This window comes from Notolepis coatsorum (genome assembly GCF_963971535.1).
Source record: "Notolepis coatsorum genome assembly, chromosome: 16".
In the NCBI taxonomy this organism is placed as follows: domain Eukaryota; kingdom Metazoa; phylum Chordata; class Actinopteri; order Aulopiformes; family Paralepididae; genus Notolepis; species Notolepis coatsorum.
In genome coordinates, this window is record NC_140180.1 from 72652101 (window position 1) to 72669800 (window position 17700).

Here is a 17700-nt window from a genome sequence, read left to right on the forward strand (position 1 = left end):
TACGGGGGCATACTCTCTGGCAGCCGGGGTCAGACCCGGGCTCAACCGGAGAGTCGACTCTGCTACCAACACACTGGGGAGACAACCACCCACCTATGTTTATTAACAGAAAATGGTTGCTCCCTTAACCCATTAAGAAACCCCGGAAACGGGGGGGCAGGTGGCGCACGGAGATTATGTTCGTCACCAACACCGGGAGACACTAGGATTCGCCTGTTCGAATCCAGCTCCCGGCGTTGCTATCAGCTTGGCTGGCCTCTCACACTGATACAATTGGCTGTATCAGGGGGTGGGAAAGCTGAAGGGTGGGTCCTGGGCGTTGTGGACAGCGACCCCTACAGTTCGGTCGGGGCGCCTGCTCAGCGAGGGTTGGAACTGAGGAGAGATAGTGTGGCCTCCCACACGCTACACTCTCCCCGGTGAGAACCTGCGTGGCCAGGTTGGCCTGCCCCACGCTGCACATGCGTCGGAGGAAAGCATGTGACAGTCTCCGGTCTCCCGGACCAACAGTAGGGGAAAGTACGCAACAACCAGGAAGGGTGGGATGGGAGAAAAATCGGGAAAAAAAAGGAGGGGAAGAAAGATATAAAAAAAAAAGAAAAAAGAAACCCCGGAAACATAACTGCGCGTATACACAGGCTATACAATGCAGTTCAAGGCGTTTCAGGTTTAAAAAGGGTTAACCCATCCCACTGTTTTAGTCGTTATGCCAATCCCAACCCCCTTCCTGGTTGTTGCACACTCCCCCCTACTGTTGGTCCGGGAGGCCGGAGACTGTCACAAGCTTTCCTCTGACGCATGTGCAGCCAGCCGGCAGCCAGCCTGGCAGCGCAGATTCTCACCGGGAGGGTGTAACGTGTGGAAGGTCACCCTACCTCCCTCCAGATCCTACCCTTGCTGTGCAGGCGCCCCGACCGAACTGTAGGGGTCGCTGTCCACAACGCCCAGAACCCACCCATCAGCTTTCCCACCCCTAACACTGCCAATTGTGTTAGTATGAACAACCAGCCAAGCTGATAGCAACGCCGAGAGCTGGATTCGAACCCAGCGTCTCCAGCGTTGATGGCGAGCGCGTTGCCCACTACACCACCTAGCCGCCCCGCACACCACTGTTAAGGGCAACTCGTAGTGGCATCTATATGACACACACATTCATGACATCAACCCCTGTGACGTCCGGCCCGCCCTGGCATTTCCCCCCCGGAAAAGCTCAGGGTCCTTCAGGGTACCAGAACTTGTCTGCGCCCCGGCAAACAACGGGTTAAACTGATCCGGTCCGGCGCGACCAGGACAAGTCCCGTGCCCTTGTCATGCCGCCGCCCCCAGTCCTAAGAGGGGGGTAGGTACGCGTCTCGATCCAAAACATCACAGGGGGCGCCACCAAGACGGTCAGTACGCGAATGCACCGCTCCCGGTGGCCCACCTAATGGGCGTGAAACCGCCCTGCCAATGTTTGATCTACTCCGTCATCTCCCCCCGGAGATGTACGCGAGTCCTCGAGTCTAACCTAGTGCACTGGCGCTCGGTAGAGACAAAAATCCCCTTCCCAGCCGACCGCATAAAAAAACACAGTTTTTATGATGTTCGGCAACCAAGGCGCACCGGTCCCAAAAAGCGGATTCAATCATTGAAAAACACCCTGGGCCAGCACTGATCGGTCTCGTAAGACCAAACGCTGATTTATGAAACAGCGTGTATGAACCCGAGAACAGTGACAGCGAATTTCTAACAAGAAAGAGCCCCACAATGTTTCCCCTCGCTGTCTGGGACGAGCATCAGGAAGCCGGTACTAGAGACACAGACACAGGCTCTTATACGACGAGCCTGGGAATAAAAACTGCATCAATTCTGCTCTATGTAAGAGGGGAAGACAGCGGTCTTCCCAGAGAGACCGCAACCTGAGTGAAATAATTGAAAAAGGTTCATGTAACAGATTGGACTAAATAATGGATTAATAATGGATTGGATTTATATAGCGCTCTTCTCTGACTGACTGTTGCTCTGACTCAGAGCGCTTCACAGAGTCCATTATTCGTTCATACACAGTCATACCGGTGGTGGTAAGCTACAATTGCAGCCAGAGCTGCCCTGAGGCAGACTCACGGAAGCGTGGCGAATAATCAACGCCTACGGCCCCTCCGACCACCACCAACATTCATTCACATGCATACACATTCATACGAGGCAAGTAGGTTAAGTGTCTTGCCCAAGGACACAACGGCAATGGGATGGACATGGGCTTGAGCGGGATTCGAACCACCAACCCTTCGATCATTGGACGCCCCACTCTACCCCTGAGCCACGCCGCCCCACTAAGTAGACAAACGGCCCAATATACACTACTGTTAGAGAGCAGAGCAGAAGGACCAACAGTCTCAACTGCATCGCATCATCTATCTTTTACAATGACAGCGGTCTGTAGCACAGGCCCTGTAACTCACGGACATGTCTCTTGGCCAATAAGAAAACGTACCTGAAATTTTCATTTTTTTTAATAAAGAAAACGCGCCTGTGATGTCTTCAATGGCCAGGGAAATCCTGTGTCCCACTATTCTAATTTGGTGTGGGAGACAGGGAAATCTATTTTTTATCTTTACCCTTAAGCAAAGAAAAAATATCAGACTGAAGAGAGGGACTCAAAAAGTCCTTGGTTTGCATGTACAACTCTGTAAGCTAACAATAGCACACCAGTTGCGGACTCAAACGCTACATTTTAACCTAAAACGTATTTACATGAAACACACACAACCCTCATCATACAATGAAGCCGTCAAGTTCACTTTTACCACGTACGAAAGAACACTGGCTTAGGTAGAGAGAAAGGACATAAGCCCTTGACTAATAGAATACAGGCCTTGCAAGTTATACACAACAGCAACAGCGTTTCGACCATATCCTGCGGCCGGCCGTGGTGCAGGCTGACGACATCTTCTGCCAGAGATGACGCAGAATCAGAGTGTCCAGGGCCCGCTATCTCCCCCCGCGGCCACAGGCTAACTGCTAGCTACAAGCTAATGGCTAGCTACAAGCTAACAGATAGCTATTGAAGCTGCGTAATGTGGAGTGCAGGCCTGGTCACTCCAGATAGCCAACTGCCTAGCCCAAAGAAAGGGCAGACAACGCTCGCCTCCCTCACAGGACGGCGTTGCCAGAGATACAGTGGCGTCGGCAGCGGAGCCCCATTTGTTATGGGCCGCTGCCGCACTAAGCTCGGGGACAAAAAACACGCAAGCTCGCATCCCTCCCGGCGGGAGGCTCAACCCACTTTCTCTTTCTGATAGGCGGGGGCCAACGTCCAGTGCGGATGGCAGTAGGGCATCCCGTCTCGGAGGTGGGACTTGAACCCAGACTCGGAGTACGGGGCTCCCAGGAAAACAAAGCACACTCTGCCCGAGGGGAGAGAGCTCTGTCTTCGTGGGGCGTCAAACAAGAACTCCCCGCCCCCTCCATGTAATCCTAATTGTCCATCGGCGCTACAGGCTAACGGCTAGCTACAAGCTAACGGCTAGCTAACGGCTAATGGCTAGCTACTTTAGGCCAACGGTTAGCTACCAGCTAATGGTTAGCTACAGGCTAACGGCTAGCTATTGTAGCTGCATCGGATACGATGGAGAGGTAACGGAGGAATCCTCGCCTGGAGCCGGCTGTTCTGCGGGGCCGTATGCCTGAGCAGCTGACCCTGCACAACTGACCGTCCGTTTAGACAGTCCGCCCCCGCCGCTCACCGCCAATTGACGTGAGCGAGCAGAGGCGGAGAGCCCGCGCCGCAAGACACCACCCACCAGAGAGGCCGTCGGACCGTGTGTAGTCTTTTACCAACGCACTTGCAGTTCCGCGTTCGGGTTCCGCGATCTGATTGGCCAGTGACATTTCTCTCAGAGCCAATCATGTTACGCCTATTTCTGCCTCTAACAGCCTAACGCCTAGTTCTATCACTGGTTAAGCTTGGCGACTCTTTCGAAATTGGTTAAGGTTAGAGTTTGGAATCAGGGCTGGTGGTCTATCGCCCTGCTCTAAACCAAACTCTAACCTTAACCAACTTCGAAAGAGTCGCCAAGCTTAACCTGTGATAGAACTAGGCGTAACGCGATTGGCTCTGAGAGAAACGTCACTGGCCAATCAGATCGCGGAAAACTGCAAGTGCGTTGGTAAAAGACTATACGCCGTCGGACCAGCCGACTGCCTCCCGCATCAATAGTATCCAGCTGCACAGCCGGAGAGCAACGCTGGCGGGGGAACTGCCCAGCGACGCGCGCACCCCTCTGGGCGCCGCTGAGGATCACCCGCCTGCCACAAACGTGGAGCAGGAAAGCCCCACTACTCCCAGAGCAAGCCCGAATGTGAAGTGCCAGTGGAGGTCAGAATAATCCTCTAGACTCTCCGGTGGTGACGACATTATTCTGTCTTTCTCCCGTAAATTAGTGAGAGAGGAAAAAACAAAAGACAATGCCAACACAGCTCCTATAACTAACTAACTACTTCAGCACTGATCTTGAAGAGGTGCTCTACACGTACTTCCAGGTGGTGAAAGTAGGGAAGGAGCTGGTAGTATGGCCATGACCCCGCTTATATGTGGGCGGATGTGGGCCTGGTCAGGCAGGTGTGGGCGCATGGTTGAGCGTTTTCATGATAGCATATGATTAAAGGGACAGTTCCAATAGAGCAGAGCGCAAAGCCATATGAAATATAACAGTAAGAGGCCTCCTCTTGGTTTCCACCTTAACGGTTCACTAAAACAGTTTAGGCAAGAAAAAGGACATGCTACTGCTGGATCTTAAGTCATATTTGATCTGCAGCGTCTAGTTTGATCAGAATTTTGTGAGCCATGCGTAATAATAATAACCTTCTTACTTACTATTCCTTATATACTAACATACACTCAACACTGTGGCACTCAAGTCTGAACACTTTGATGAACATTGTTACTCAGCTGATAGATTTGTACCCTTCCTACTGACTTGTCATACAAAGCCCCTTTGTTGTCATCTGATGCAGGTACGATGCAGGTGCATCATCTAGTGACATCATAGTGGAGCACCTTTATTGAGGATTTGAATGGCCTTTTCATTGACTCCCTACTCTCTTCCTCTAGCAGCGAGGTGCAGACACACTGCGACCGGATACAACAGACAGGTGAGTTGGTGTGTGTGTGTGTGTGCATGTGCGTGTGCGTGTGCGTGTGCGTGTGCGTGTGTGTGTGTGTGTGTGTGTGTGTGTGTGTGTGTGTGTGTGTGTGATGTGAAGTGAAGTGAATAAAAAACATTGATGCTAAATCTACTTCCTGTTCTCCCTCAGATACTCCGGTTCAGGAAGTTCAGGAGCAGCATCGATGAGGAAGGTAGGAACACACACACACACACACACACACACACACGCACGCACGAACGCACACACACACACACACACACACACACACACACACACACACACACACACACACACACACACACACACACACACACACACACACACACACACACACACACACGAGTATTAGGAATGTCACAAATAGAAATGCTCCATAAGGCAGCCACAGCTTTAAAACAAATATTTGAATGGTCCGTTGTGGGTTGTGGGTATGATTCTTTGTCATGGCACTTTGTATCTTGGCCTGCCATCACCACAGAACCTGAAGCAGTGGCTACTGTGTTCAGAGACGGCAACTTTGAGGCATATTCTGTACGACTTTCTCAAGGCCGGTATATATGGCAACATTTTGAAAAGCTTAGCGGCAGGAATTGATGAATGTATGAAAGGAAAAAAGCTTAGCTATGTAGATTTGGCTGCAAAAACTGAACAGCGAGGATGGAAAGCTAGGGTTTGTCCAAAGAAAGATAGATACCGTTTCCTCCATTCCTTGTGCTAAGCTAGGCTAACATGCAGTCAGATACTGTAGATTTTCTACTGAACGCACAGAGAGAAAACTGGTATCTATATTTCTTGTCTCTCTCTGGAGAAGACGATAAGCTAATTTCCCCAAATGTTGGCGTGTTCTTTTAAGTAGATTTTTGTCTTTTTCAGACTTTCAGACTTGGAGGAGGACTGATAAACAGTACAAATTGATAAGCCTACAACCCACACTAAGTGTACTCTTTTGAATCCAAATAATGGTAATGCTGCATCCGTGTCTAACTAAACCTATAAAACACAGCGAATGATGAAAGCGAATAATGGATCATTCTGTCACAGCGACCCCAGGGGTTCTCAAACTTTTTTATACCACTACCCCATTTTATTTAGGAATAATTTTGGCCACCCCACACATAATGTATCGCGTAATTTCAATGTGGAATTAAGGAATATCAAAATAAAAGCACACGTTGTTGAACTTGAGCATGCATATTTATTAGAAAATGTAATTACAGCACTATGTTATCAATACACATTTATAAAACGAGGCGCATATTTAGCCAAAATATGTTGCCAGAACATTAAAAAAATTTAAAAAAATGTACTTGCCAATGTGCAAGTCACCTACCCACGACCCCACTATGGGTTGCGACCCGTAGTTTGAGAACCGCTGGACTATAGGATATTAAACCTCTGGAGTCCGGTGCCCATCCCTCCTACAAGACGACCAAGACGAGCTCATCAACACCATCTCAGACGTGCCGTCAGCACGTTCCCTGGTGTCAGGAGTTACAACGACTCTCTGATAGAACACACGTTAGGTGTTGCTTTGGATTCAACTATTGCATTTTCCTCTCTCCCTCTTCCTCTCTCTCTCTTCCCCCCCCCCTCTCTCTCTTCTTCTTCTTTTTCTTTCTTCCAGTCTTTCCATTACACCTCCTTACGAACGAAAACCAAAAAGAGAAGTAAAGGTAGGAGTCCTGTGTTGTTTTCACACTTTCTTGTATTGTATTGTATTGTATTGTGTTATAATCTATTATTATTCTATTATGTTGTATTCTATTCTGTTCTATTCAGTTCTGTTCTGTTCTATTCTATTATGTTCTATTATATTCTGTTCTGTTCTGTACAATTATCTTCTTTTCTGTTCTGTGCTGTTTGCTTCTGCTGTGTTGTGTTCTGATCTATTCTGTTCTGATCTATTCTATTCTATTCTATTCTGTTCTGTTCTATTCACTTCTATTATATTCTAGTCTATTATATGCCTAGTAGAAACGTTTGCTTCACTCGATGCCACAGTTTATATCTGTAGACATGTTGTGATGTCATCGTCTCTCTCTCTCTCTCTCTCTCTCTCTCTCTCTCTCTCTCTCTCTCTCTCTCTCTCTCTCTCTCTCTCTCTCTCTCTCTCTCTCTCTCTCTCCCTCTCTCCTCCAGGTTCTCTGACCAGTGCCAGTCGCAGGAGGATCTCCTGTAAGGACTTGGGCCATGGTGACTGTGAAGGCTGGCTGTGGAAGAAGAAAGATGCTAAAGGCTACTTCACGCAGAAGTGGAGGAAGTACTGGTTCATCCTCAAGGAGTCCTGTCTGTACTGGTACACCAACCAGAATGTAAGAGATGACACACAGATATCACATACTGTAGTGCTAGGGCTGTTTCCCCGACTAAGGATTTGTATGGTCGACTTTGATTGGCCGGAATTTGCCGATAGTCGACTGGTCGTTTTTTATCATTCCATTTCAGAATCAGAATCAGAATCAGAAAGGTCTTTATTGCCAAGTCTACTTTTCACATACAAGGAATTTGCTTTGGACGTTACTTGTGCGACATTAGCGGACAGACATTAATTAACAGACAGATAATACAATAAAGTGGTTGAGTAAAATAAAATGAAATATGAGCTAAGTTAAGCACAATAGAATAATATATTTATGAAATAAAATATAGGCCAAGGCTGTACGACTGTATAAGAGGTTGAATACAATTATGTGGGATATAAACTAAATGAAATATAGCTCAATAGATAGATATAGTACAATTATAAGTAAAAATAAAATAGGAGTAGGCCAGGGCTGTGCAACTGGGCAGATGTGCTCAAGTATACAATTATATACACTAGTTATAATGAAGTAACAATACAGTGGGCAGGTATATAGTCCAGTAGGGTGTGTTAATGTAACACAGTGGGGGGGTGTCAGTGAGGGTCCCCGAGCCTTGTTGTTGATGAGGCTCACTGCAGAGGGGAAGAAACTGTTCTGTGGCGTGAGGTTTTGGCTCTGATGGACCGCAGCCTCCTGCCAGAGGGGAGTGACTAAACAGGTTGTGACCGGGGTGGTAGGGGTCGGCCACAATCTTACATGCATGCTTCAGAGTTCTGGAGGTGTACAGGTCCTGGAGGGATGGCAGATTGCAGCCGATCACCTTCTCAGCAGAGTGGATGACACGCTGCAGCCTGCCTTTGTCCTTGGCCGTGGCTGCAGCGTACCATACTGTGATGGAGGAGGTGAGGATGGACTCAATGATGGCTGTAAAAGTGCACCACCATCGTCTTTGGCAGGTTGAATTTCTTCAGTTGCCACAGGAAGTACATCCTCTGCTGTGCTTTCTCGAGGAGGGAGCTGATGTTCAGCTCCCACTTGAGGTCATCGGAGATGATTGTTCCCAAGAAGCGGAAGGACTCCACAGTGTCCACTGGGGAGTCACACATGGTGATGGGGTTGAGTGGGGCTGGGTTCCTTCTGTAATCCACAACCATCTCCAGTGTCTTGAGAGCGTTGAGCTCCAGATTGTTCTGGCTGCACCAGGTCAGCAGATGGTCAATCTCCCACCTGTAGGCGGACTCATCCCCACCAGAGATGAGTCCAATGAGGGTGGTGTCGTCCGCAAACCTCAGGAGCTTGACGGACTGGTGACTGGAGGTGCAGCTGTTGGTATAGAGGGAGAAGAGAAGAGGGGAAAGAACACATAATTATTTGGGCTGTGGGGGTGCTTAATGTCTGAAGGAGTCGACTGAAGGCTTCTTGTCCTCTGCGAAAGCATGCAATTGGTCCACTGATGGATCTTGATATTTGTCTAGTCTAGTGTGTTCATTAGATGGGTGGAATCCTCTTTCAGTGCCTCTGTGCCTGTTTCTTAGGCAGTTAGCCTATCTGACCGGGCTAAAATCGGCATCAGACAATTTACTAAAATCCAATACCATGAACCGTGTGTAAGCGGTCCGAATTACAGGCAAAGTAATTTGATGCATTTCTTTCTCAAACAGAGAAAGATATATTATAATTAGTGCTGTCAGGCGATACATTTTTTTATCTAATTAATTACAGGATTTGTAATTCATTAATTGAATTAATCGCATTTGAATCGCATAACAATTTTTTTTACTACGATCTTGTCAGTCAATCATCTGACTTCTGGATTAACTTTTTCATTTCTCTTATTTTTCGGGATTATCTCCCACAAACCTGAACGTTGTTGCCATAAAACAGAACAGAGTTAGTTTCTCTACCTTTCTTTGAACGTCTATCAAAAAACGGCGTTGCAATCTGATGAAAAATGGTGGAGAAATCTACATTATAAAAAAGTGCACTTACAGTAGATTTCATTCACGTGAATCACGCCTGGTGGTACTAAATCCAGATTGAACTCTGCAATTGGAAAGGGGGGGTTTGGCCCGATCCATAGATGTGCGACTTGGCCATAATAAGGTAATTTATAGGCCTGATATTCTATATTCTATAATCATATTTCAAATTGCATCTGTCCAGATGGCAGAATGCAGTACTGTATCTACAAAACCTTCTGTTTAATCATCTTCCCTTTATTCATTTGCTTAGATTTTTCAGGTCTGGTCAATTTTAGCATGGTGTTATTCACAGTCAAAGATAAAAAAAAAATTAAGAAAATTTAATTGATATTCTCATTTGGTTCATTACAATTTACTCAAGCCTAGTAACAGACACAGTATTTCTGACACTAGGAATACATTCCCTGAGATCCATAGATGTCCCTAGAATCAGATACCAAGAACATGCAAATGGACCATTTAAAAAAAAAGTCTGTAAATGTTTATTCTACGTTCTTATGGAATGAATGAGATAAAAAAAAGTATTTTTTTTAAAGAATTATAAAAAATATATATATATATATATATATATATATATATATATATTCATTTTCATAACGCGATAATTTGCGGTGTAATTAATTAATGTAATTAAAGCGATAAACTGACAGCCCTAATTATAATATCTCAATAATTCTTGTCAAACTAATGGTCTAACTCTAAAGTAGCGGATCGAATCTGTACTCTGTATCAACCAATCCCAGAATTAACTACAGTAAAACCTGTAGTATTCTTGTATTTCTTTTCAGATTTTATGTTTAGGTAATATAAAATGCTTCGGAATAAGTCAAATAAAATGACATGACATACCGTCTCGGGAGATCAAATGTTTGTTTCAGTCTACAATATACAGTAGTTGTTCTTGACAATCAATTTCAGGCGAGAAAACGTTCTTTCATGCATGAGATGCAACATCACCTGTTAGTCCCAGCAATGATCTGAGCATCGACTACAAAAACCATGACATATCTCCTTTCAAAAGATACCAAGCTTATGTATATGCTCCAAAATACTCCCCGAACCATGACAATGTTAGTGTGTGTATGCAATTCTAGAAAATTACCCTCCCAGCTGAGAGCATTCAGTGTAAGGATTCAACATACCTTTCGAGGGCTTAAAATCAATATCAGTGTCAAAATTCGGTACAGTATCGATATTAGTTTAGATTAGATTCAAATGTATTGTCATTGTACAGCACACAGTACAAACAAAAATAAGTTTGCAAATGTAACAGTAAAGTACTACTGAGTAATAGTGCTAATCAGATGTATGTACAGTGTTATAGTATTATTATGTACAGTGATACAGGTATAAAGACACTATGGTAGTAAGTCATACTGGCCAGCATGTAAGTAGGTAAGGGATATGTACAGATACAGATATATCCACATATATGTAAAAAGGATTACATGCAGGTACAGTATATAAAGACAGATGTGGATAAATATATATACAGTGTAGTGACTGTACATAATTCACACAGAACTGTCGTTGGGAATAGTAGTTCCCCCCGGACGATATTGTGTGTGGCACTTCCTGCTACAAGCATTCATTCTATCTATCGATTCGACTACGTTGACATTGTTGTTATGTTGCTGATGAATAAAGGAATTAGGTTTAACTTCGATACACCGCCTCCGACTCCTTTATCTCAGCGCTACAACAGTAAGTATATATATTAGGGCTGACCCCTATTTGTCGATTAGTCAACTAATCGGTCGAAAGGAGCCGTAGTTGACTGCCAACCTCTTAGTCGAATACAAAAAAAATAAAAATAAAAAATACATTTTTAATCATTCTTTCCAAAAGAAAAGAGGCCTAGAAGCGTGGCCAACGCTAATGGCACGCATACCAGAGGCTAACTGCCTACGAAAACAGGCACAGAGGCACTGAAAGAGGATTTCACCCATCTAATGAAATGAACACACTAGACTAGACAAATATCAAGATGTATCCATCAGTGGACCAATTGCATGCTTTTGCAGAGGACAAGAAGCCTTCAGTCGACTCCTTCAGACATTAACCCTTTCACTGCCACACGACAGAAGGTTAACCCTTTACTATCACACTACCGACGGTAAAGGGTTAACCTTCTGTCGTGTGGCAGTGAAAGGGTTACTTTCTCTGTGAGTTTTGAGTTGAAATCTTCAAAACACTTTCTGTACACACGCGGTGTAACTCTGTGTGTGTGTGTGTGTGTGTGTGTGTGTCTGTTTGTCATGGATATAGCACGTAGGGGTGGGAATCACCAGAGGCCTCACGATACGATATTATGCTGTTGTGTCGCATTGAAAGGGTTAAGCACCCTCCACAGCCCAAATGGAATGATACAAAAATAATAATAATAAAAAAAAAATTGGCCAATCATAGTCGACTATCCAAATCCTTAGTCGGGGACAGCCCTAATATATATATAATAGAATAGAATAGAAAATAAATACTTTATTTATCTCGAGGGAAATTCAGCACTACAGATTGCTCACAGTAAACAGGGCTGACCCCTATTAGTCTATTAGTCGACTAATCGGTCAAAAGGAGCCGTAGTCGACTGCCAACCTCTTAGTTCATAGGTGTCAAACTCATGGCCCGCGGGCCAAATGTGGCCCGCCACGTCATTTGATGTGGCCCCTAAGAGCTCTGGTAAAATTATTTTTATTATTATTTTTTTTTAACATTAATCTTGGGTTAAAAAATAGCGGCGTTAAAAGAATTGTGGGTTAATGCGTTAATAAAGCTTTAACTTTGACAGCCTTAGTTATTACACATTCTTACACATACATGTATGTTGAACATCTGAGGTATTGATGAAGTAACAAAGGAAAAAAGCCAAAAGCACTTACTCCTCAGACATTCCTTGACAATTTTACAGCCCAAAATACAAAAAAGATCCAGGCGGAGTAGGTAACAAAGGGTTGAAGAAATATTGTCTGAACTGTCAGATGCAAACTGGCTGTGTGACATAACCGAGCATCTCGCTCAATTGAATAAGAAGCTGTAGGGACGCAAACAAGTCCCACCCAAAACTTGACCAATATAGTTGTGAACTGAGACAACCCTTATTTTGTTATTTTTGAGTACAGTTACAGTTGTGTGTTCATGCACACATAATAGCAATTTCATTACGAATGTAATATGTGTATTGAGCTGTACTGTACTGTACCCATTCTGCAATCTGTTAATTAAAGTTAATTAAACTATCTTCCATTAGTTGGATGTATGGCCTCTGCAAGGTTGTGTGCAGCCATTTGTTTTTGTAACATCTGCTACATCTGTCCCACGTGTTCTTTGCAGCTCACAGTTGTTAGTTCTGCCCCTCTTGACTGTGACAAAAAGGTTTTGAACAAACTTAATGTCATAGCTTGTATTTGATGATATTCTTCTTTGTTATTTACTTGAATGGTTTGATCATTGATTGATGGAGTAATATGGGGTTCTGATAAACTAAAATTTAGTTTTTGTTAAAATAACATAAGCTAACATATATTTTTACATCTATGCAAATGCATATGCAATATGTATAACTTGAATAAGTAATAAATACAGAAACAACATGTTTAACAATATGTAAATGAGTACGGTAGCTACATTTATTTTACATTACATTAACATTTATACGGTCTTTGGCCCTTTGAGGGCAACCATAATGCTGATGTGTCCCTCTGTGAAAATGAGTTTGACACCCCTGTCTTAGTTGAATACAAAAAAATTAAAATAATAACAGAGGCACTGAAAGAGGATTTCACCCATCTAATGAACACACTAGACTAGACAAATATCAAGATGTATCCATCAGTGGACCAATTGCATGCTTTTGCAGAGGACAAGAAGCCTTCAGTCGACTCCTTCAGACATTAAGCACCCCCCACAGCCCAAATGGAATGATAAAAAAAAAATAATAATAATTAAATAAAAGATATACCGTACTTTTTTTTATTTTTTTTACTAATAGTCGACTAACAGCAAATTTTGGCCAATCATAGTCATATCCAAATCCTTAGTCAGGGACAGCCCTAGTAAACAGTAAACATTTTGTCACAAATAAGAATAAAAATAAGAATAAAGAATAAAATACGGTCCGGGATATACATTCTGTTAGTATGTACATTCTAAAATATAAAATATACAGCCAGAAATATATAGAGATATACAGTAAGTGTACAGTACTAAGTGTAACATTTTAAAAATGTATACAGTATATACAGCTACATATGTCTTTTCAATCCCCATCACGTCCCTCCGTCTCTCCTCTCAGCATTCCGCTCACAGCGGTGTGTCGCCCCTGAATCTGGTGTGAATGCTGCTGCATATCTAGCAGCATTTAGCTCCCGCCTCAAGCGGAGCGAAACACCCAAGTTGACGATGTTGACGTCAATCCTGTGTGTGTGCGTGCGTGTGTGTGCGCGCGCGTGTGTGTGTGTGCGTGCGACGGTGATGATGATGATAATGATAATGAATATGCCTCCTGCCTTCCTCTCTCTGCAGGACGAGAAGGCCGAGGGCTTCATCAGCCTCCCGGAGTTCAGAATAGACCGGGCCATCGAGTGCCGACGGAAATTGTGAGTGTCCCTCACATGTCACTCAGATTACTAATCAAGTGCACGTCGTGAGCTCATCCGCACAAGCGCACACACGCAGACACACACATACCCACACAGACACACATGCAGACACACACACACTCACACACCCACACACACAGAAATGCACACACACACACACACACACATGCTAATCAGCCTCCTTCTCTCTGATTGTCTGCAGTGCCTTCAAAGCCTGTCATCCCAAGATCAAGAGTTTTTTCTTCGCCACAGACTGTCTAGAGGAGATGAACAGGTGAGTTTATTTGATCATTTATGACACAACTACGGGATTATCAAGGAGTGGGTGTGCGTTAAACGACAAGTTCAACCTTTACAATGACAGACACAAAGGATAGGTTTAACGGATTCCATATAAATCGATAGTTTAGCGACTTGGGGAGGATGCACATGGAGCTGGGTGCTCCTGGGAAGGTGCACTCAGCAGGGATTGGATGAGGGAAGGAAAGGAAAGGGGACTTTTCACAAGAGCACTCATCTCTAACCGCTTGAGTAGACTCTGAAAGGGGGACCAGACTCTCTTAGCCTACGACCGGCCCCCCGACAGAGTGGCCTCCGGAGGGGGATCAAATCATGTTGGCCCGTGATAGACTCCACTCAGTGGAGTGGCCTCAGTGGGGGAGCTGAGCATTTGCCCGATAGCGGTAGATGTTTTATGTAGATTATGATGAGACCCCATTTTGGGGGGGTAGCAAAAACACATATCCTGAGTCAATAGGGAATTCGTGAGGGGAAATTCTTCCCCGACCCCTAAAAGAGGCGATGGAGCTAAACTCCAGGTGCCTTAGCCCCTTTCGTGACTGCGTGTAGCCTGGGGCTGTACCGCAGTCACTCTCACGTAGACCGCAACCAGTGTCATAATAAGGTACCAAGCGTGGACGGGGGGCTCGCGGTGGGTCAAAAATATATCAGATATGAATTTCAAAGATACCCAGCGTACAATATGGGTTTAACACATCTTTACAGTGTGGTCTGGAAGCTCGGAGTTGCTAATAAACAGTTTAAAACATTGTTACTCCACGAGTGGTTCTCACAGAGCGAGCAGTGTATTTCCGCCATTGGTGTCACTGTGCATGCGCACCAGGCATTTGGCTGCCTGGTCCAGGCATTACAGGCGGAAATACACGGCTCGCTCTGTGAGTACCACTCGTGGAGTAACAATGTTTTAAACTGTTTATTAGCAACTCCGAGCTTCCAGACCACACTGTAAAGATGTGTTAAACCCATATTGTACACTGGGTATCTTTGAAATTCATATCTGATATATTTTTGACCCACCGCGAGCCCCCCGTCCACGCTTGGTACCTTATTATGACACTGGTTGCGGTCTACGTGAGAGTGACTGCGGTACAGCCCCAGGCTACACGCAGTCACGAAAGGGGCTAAGGTGGCCTTACAACACAAGGGTGGGGGGTTGATTCAAGGATGGAAGCAGTCCAATCTAGGATGACAAGAGAACATAATTAGACAAGTGACTTGTGGATGGAGAAGCCATGATATTCAGGATGACTTTTTTTTTATTTTTTTTTATTGGTCTTTTTCCCCCTCCATTTTCCTCCGATTTTCTCCCATCCCAATGTTAGTCGTATGCCAATTCCCAGTCCCTTCCTGGTCGCTGCGCTTTACCCCCCACAGTCAGATCATTTTGGGAGAGTGGAGGCTACCACGTGCTTCCTCCGACACACGTCCAGCCAATCACCGCTTCTTTTCACCTGGCAGCGCGGATTCTCATTGAGAGGGCGTAGCGTGTGGGAGGACCACACTATCCCCCTCACGTCCAATCTGCGCTTAGCAGGCGCCCCGACCGAACTGTAGGAGTCGCTGTTTACAACGACCCGGACCCACCCCGCCAGCTTCTCCCACCCTCTGATACAGCCAATTGTATCAGTGCAGACGGCCAGCCAAGCTGGTGACAACCCCGGAGCTGTGAGCTGGATTCGAACAGGCGAACCAAGCTCACAGCTCCGGGGCTGGTGACGAACGCAATCTCCGCTCGACCACCTAACCGCCCTATTCAGGATGACTTCTAATCATTGCCGTACTTACCATGATTCCTAAGCATTACAATATGAATATACTTACCTATACATTCAGGATACAACCTGTGCAATTTGGTTAAAGCACATCACACATGCCATTGAATGGTGGATATGTACAAATGTTATGCATTTTCATAATTTCCTTAAAGAGATGAGACAAGGGGGGGGGGAAGGAAAAGAGGAGATTTTGAAGGATAGTGCAGGAATTGGGCGAATAGCGAGCCGCCACCAGGACCGCGTAGGTGGAGCTGAATCATGGATCTGGTTGATTGGTTCAGTTGAGTACCCCGATGTCAGCAGTGTCATAATAAACTTACGAAGGACTAAGACGCTAAAAGTGTGTGTGTGTGTGTTTGTCTGTTTTTGTGGTTTACAGAGGACAGTAGTCAGATGTCAGGGTCCTTTCATGAATACTTCAGCAGTGTACACAGAGCAGCGACTTCTCCCATGAATAAAGCATGAATCAGCTCTCCATTTAGTTAAAAGTAGAACTGTTTGTGTGTGTGTGTGTGTGTGTGTGTGTGTGTGTGTGTGTGTGTGTGTGTGTGTGTGTGTGTGTGTTTTGGTTTACGTTACGAGTTGGGTAGGTGTGTAGGACCCAGGTGCAGTGTAGAACAGATAAGACGAGGCAGGTGTTGATTTTTTATACTCTTTTATTTAGAGCCGGCAAAAAGGAAACACGCAGACAAAGGCGTATAAACAAAAGGGGAGATACACTGTCTCCAAAACACGTCAGAGCACATAACAACAAACTCTAATACACGATAAATGGGGAAAGCAAAGGGGAGAAAGCTATGTCTCCAAAACACGTAATGAAAGAAAACATGACAGACAACGGCGCTACGGAAGCACACTAAAGATACACACTCGATAAGGCAATGACACAGCAATCAATATACATGGAAAACAAACGTATTCTCCATGGCAGGAGATATAAGCATTACTCACAACGGTGTACGGGTAGGTTCAGTGATTAACTGACTGAATAGTAACCAGGAAGAGCATATAAAGCCAAGCTAACTAAGCACACCAGGTACCAATGAATGCAATCAGGACAGATAGACAGGTTAATTACCATCAGGTAACACTAGGGCTTTTGCTCCCTGAGCGCAAAACCCCAAACGTTACAGGTTTGGTCTAGTGTATTTGATCATTTATGACACAAGTAAGGGATAATCAACGAGTAGGTGTGCGTTAAGCAGCCTCCGCCTAGTGCCTTAAAACCATTTAACGCACACCTACAAGTTCATTATTCCGTTTATGGTCATTTGTCAAGAATATAAAATTATATAATTCACAGGTTTTGGTGAAAGTTTTGCACTTTGCCATTGGCGTGTTTTCCTTTCCGGTCATTAATTTATCAAGTTGATAAGTCAGCTGTGTTGCCACAGTTGATAATGAGTTAAGCTTTGACAGTTGTTCTCTTTAACACTTTGAGTGCCACGGACGCTTTTTGTCGTTAGTTCATGCCGCCAGTTGAATGCCAGCAACCCTATAGCGTTTGTTTGTCGTATTTTTTTTTATTAGCGATTTTTATTCATATTTCATCAATCGAGCCTCATGCTAGTGCTGCAGACGCTCTCTGAGCTCC

The 17700-nt window shown here is 44.8% G+C and overlaps 1 protein-coding gene across 1 annotated transcript in view; it reads left to right on the top strand.

The window, feature by feature from the left end:
* The window catches only part of LOC311243244 (connector enhancer of kinase suppressor of ras 2), a gene marked incomplete at both ends in the record, with an annotated part of 192895 nt that overhangs the window by 159969 nt on the left and 15226 nt on the right, over nt 1–17700 (top strand). Inside the window, 6 exon segments of the mRNA XM_084332391.1 lie at nt 5093–5133; nt 5296–5338; nt 6773–6821; nt 7288–7460; nt 13955–14028; nt 14234–14305. Of these exon segments, the coding sequence (XP_084188517.1) occupies nt 5093–5133; nt 5296–5338; nt 6773–6821; nt 7288–7460; nt 13955–14028; nt 14234–14305 (452 nt within the window).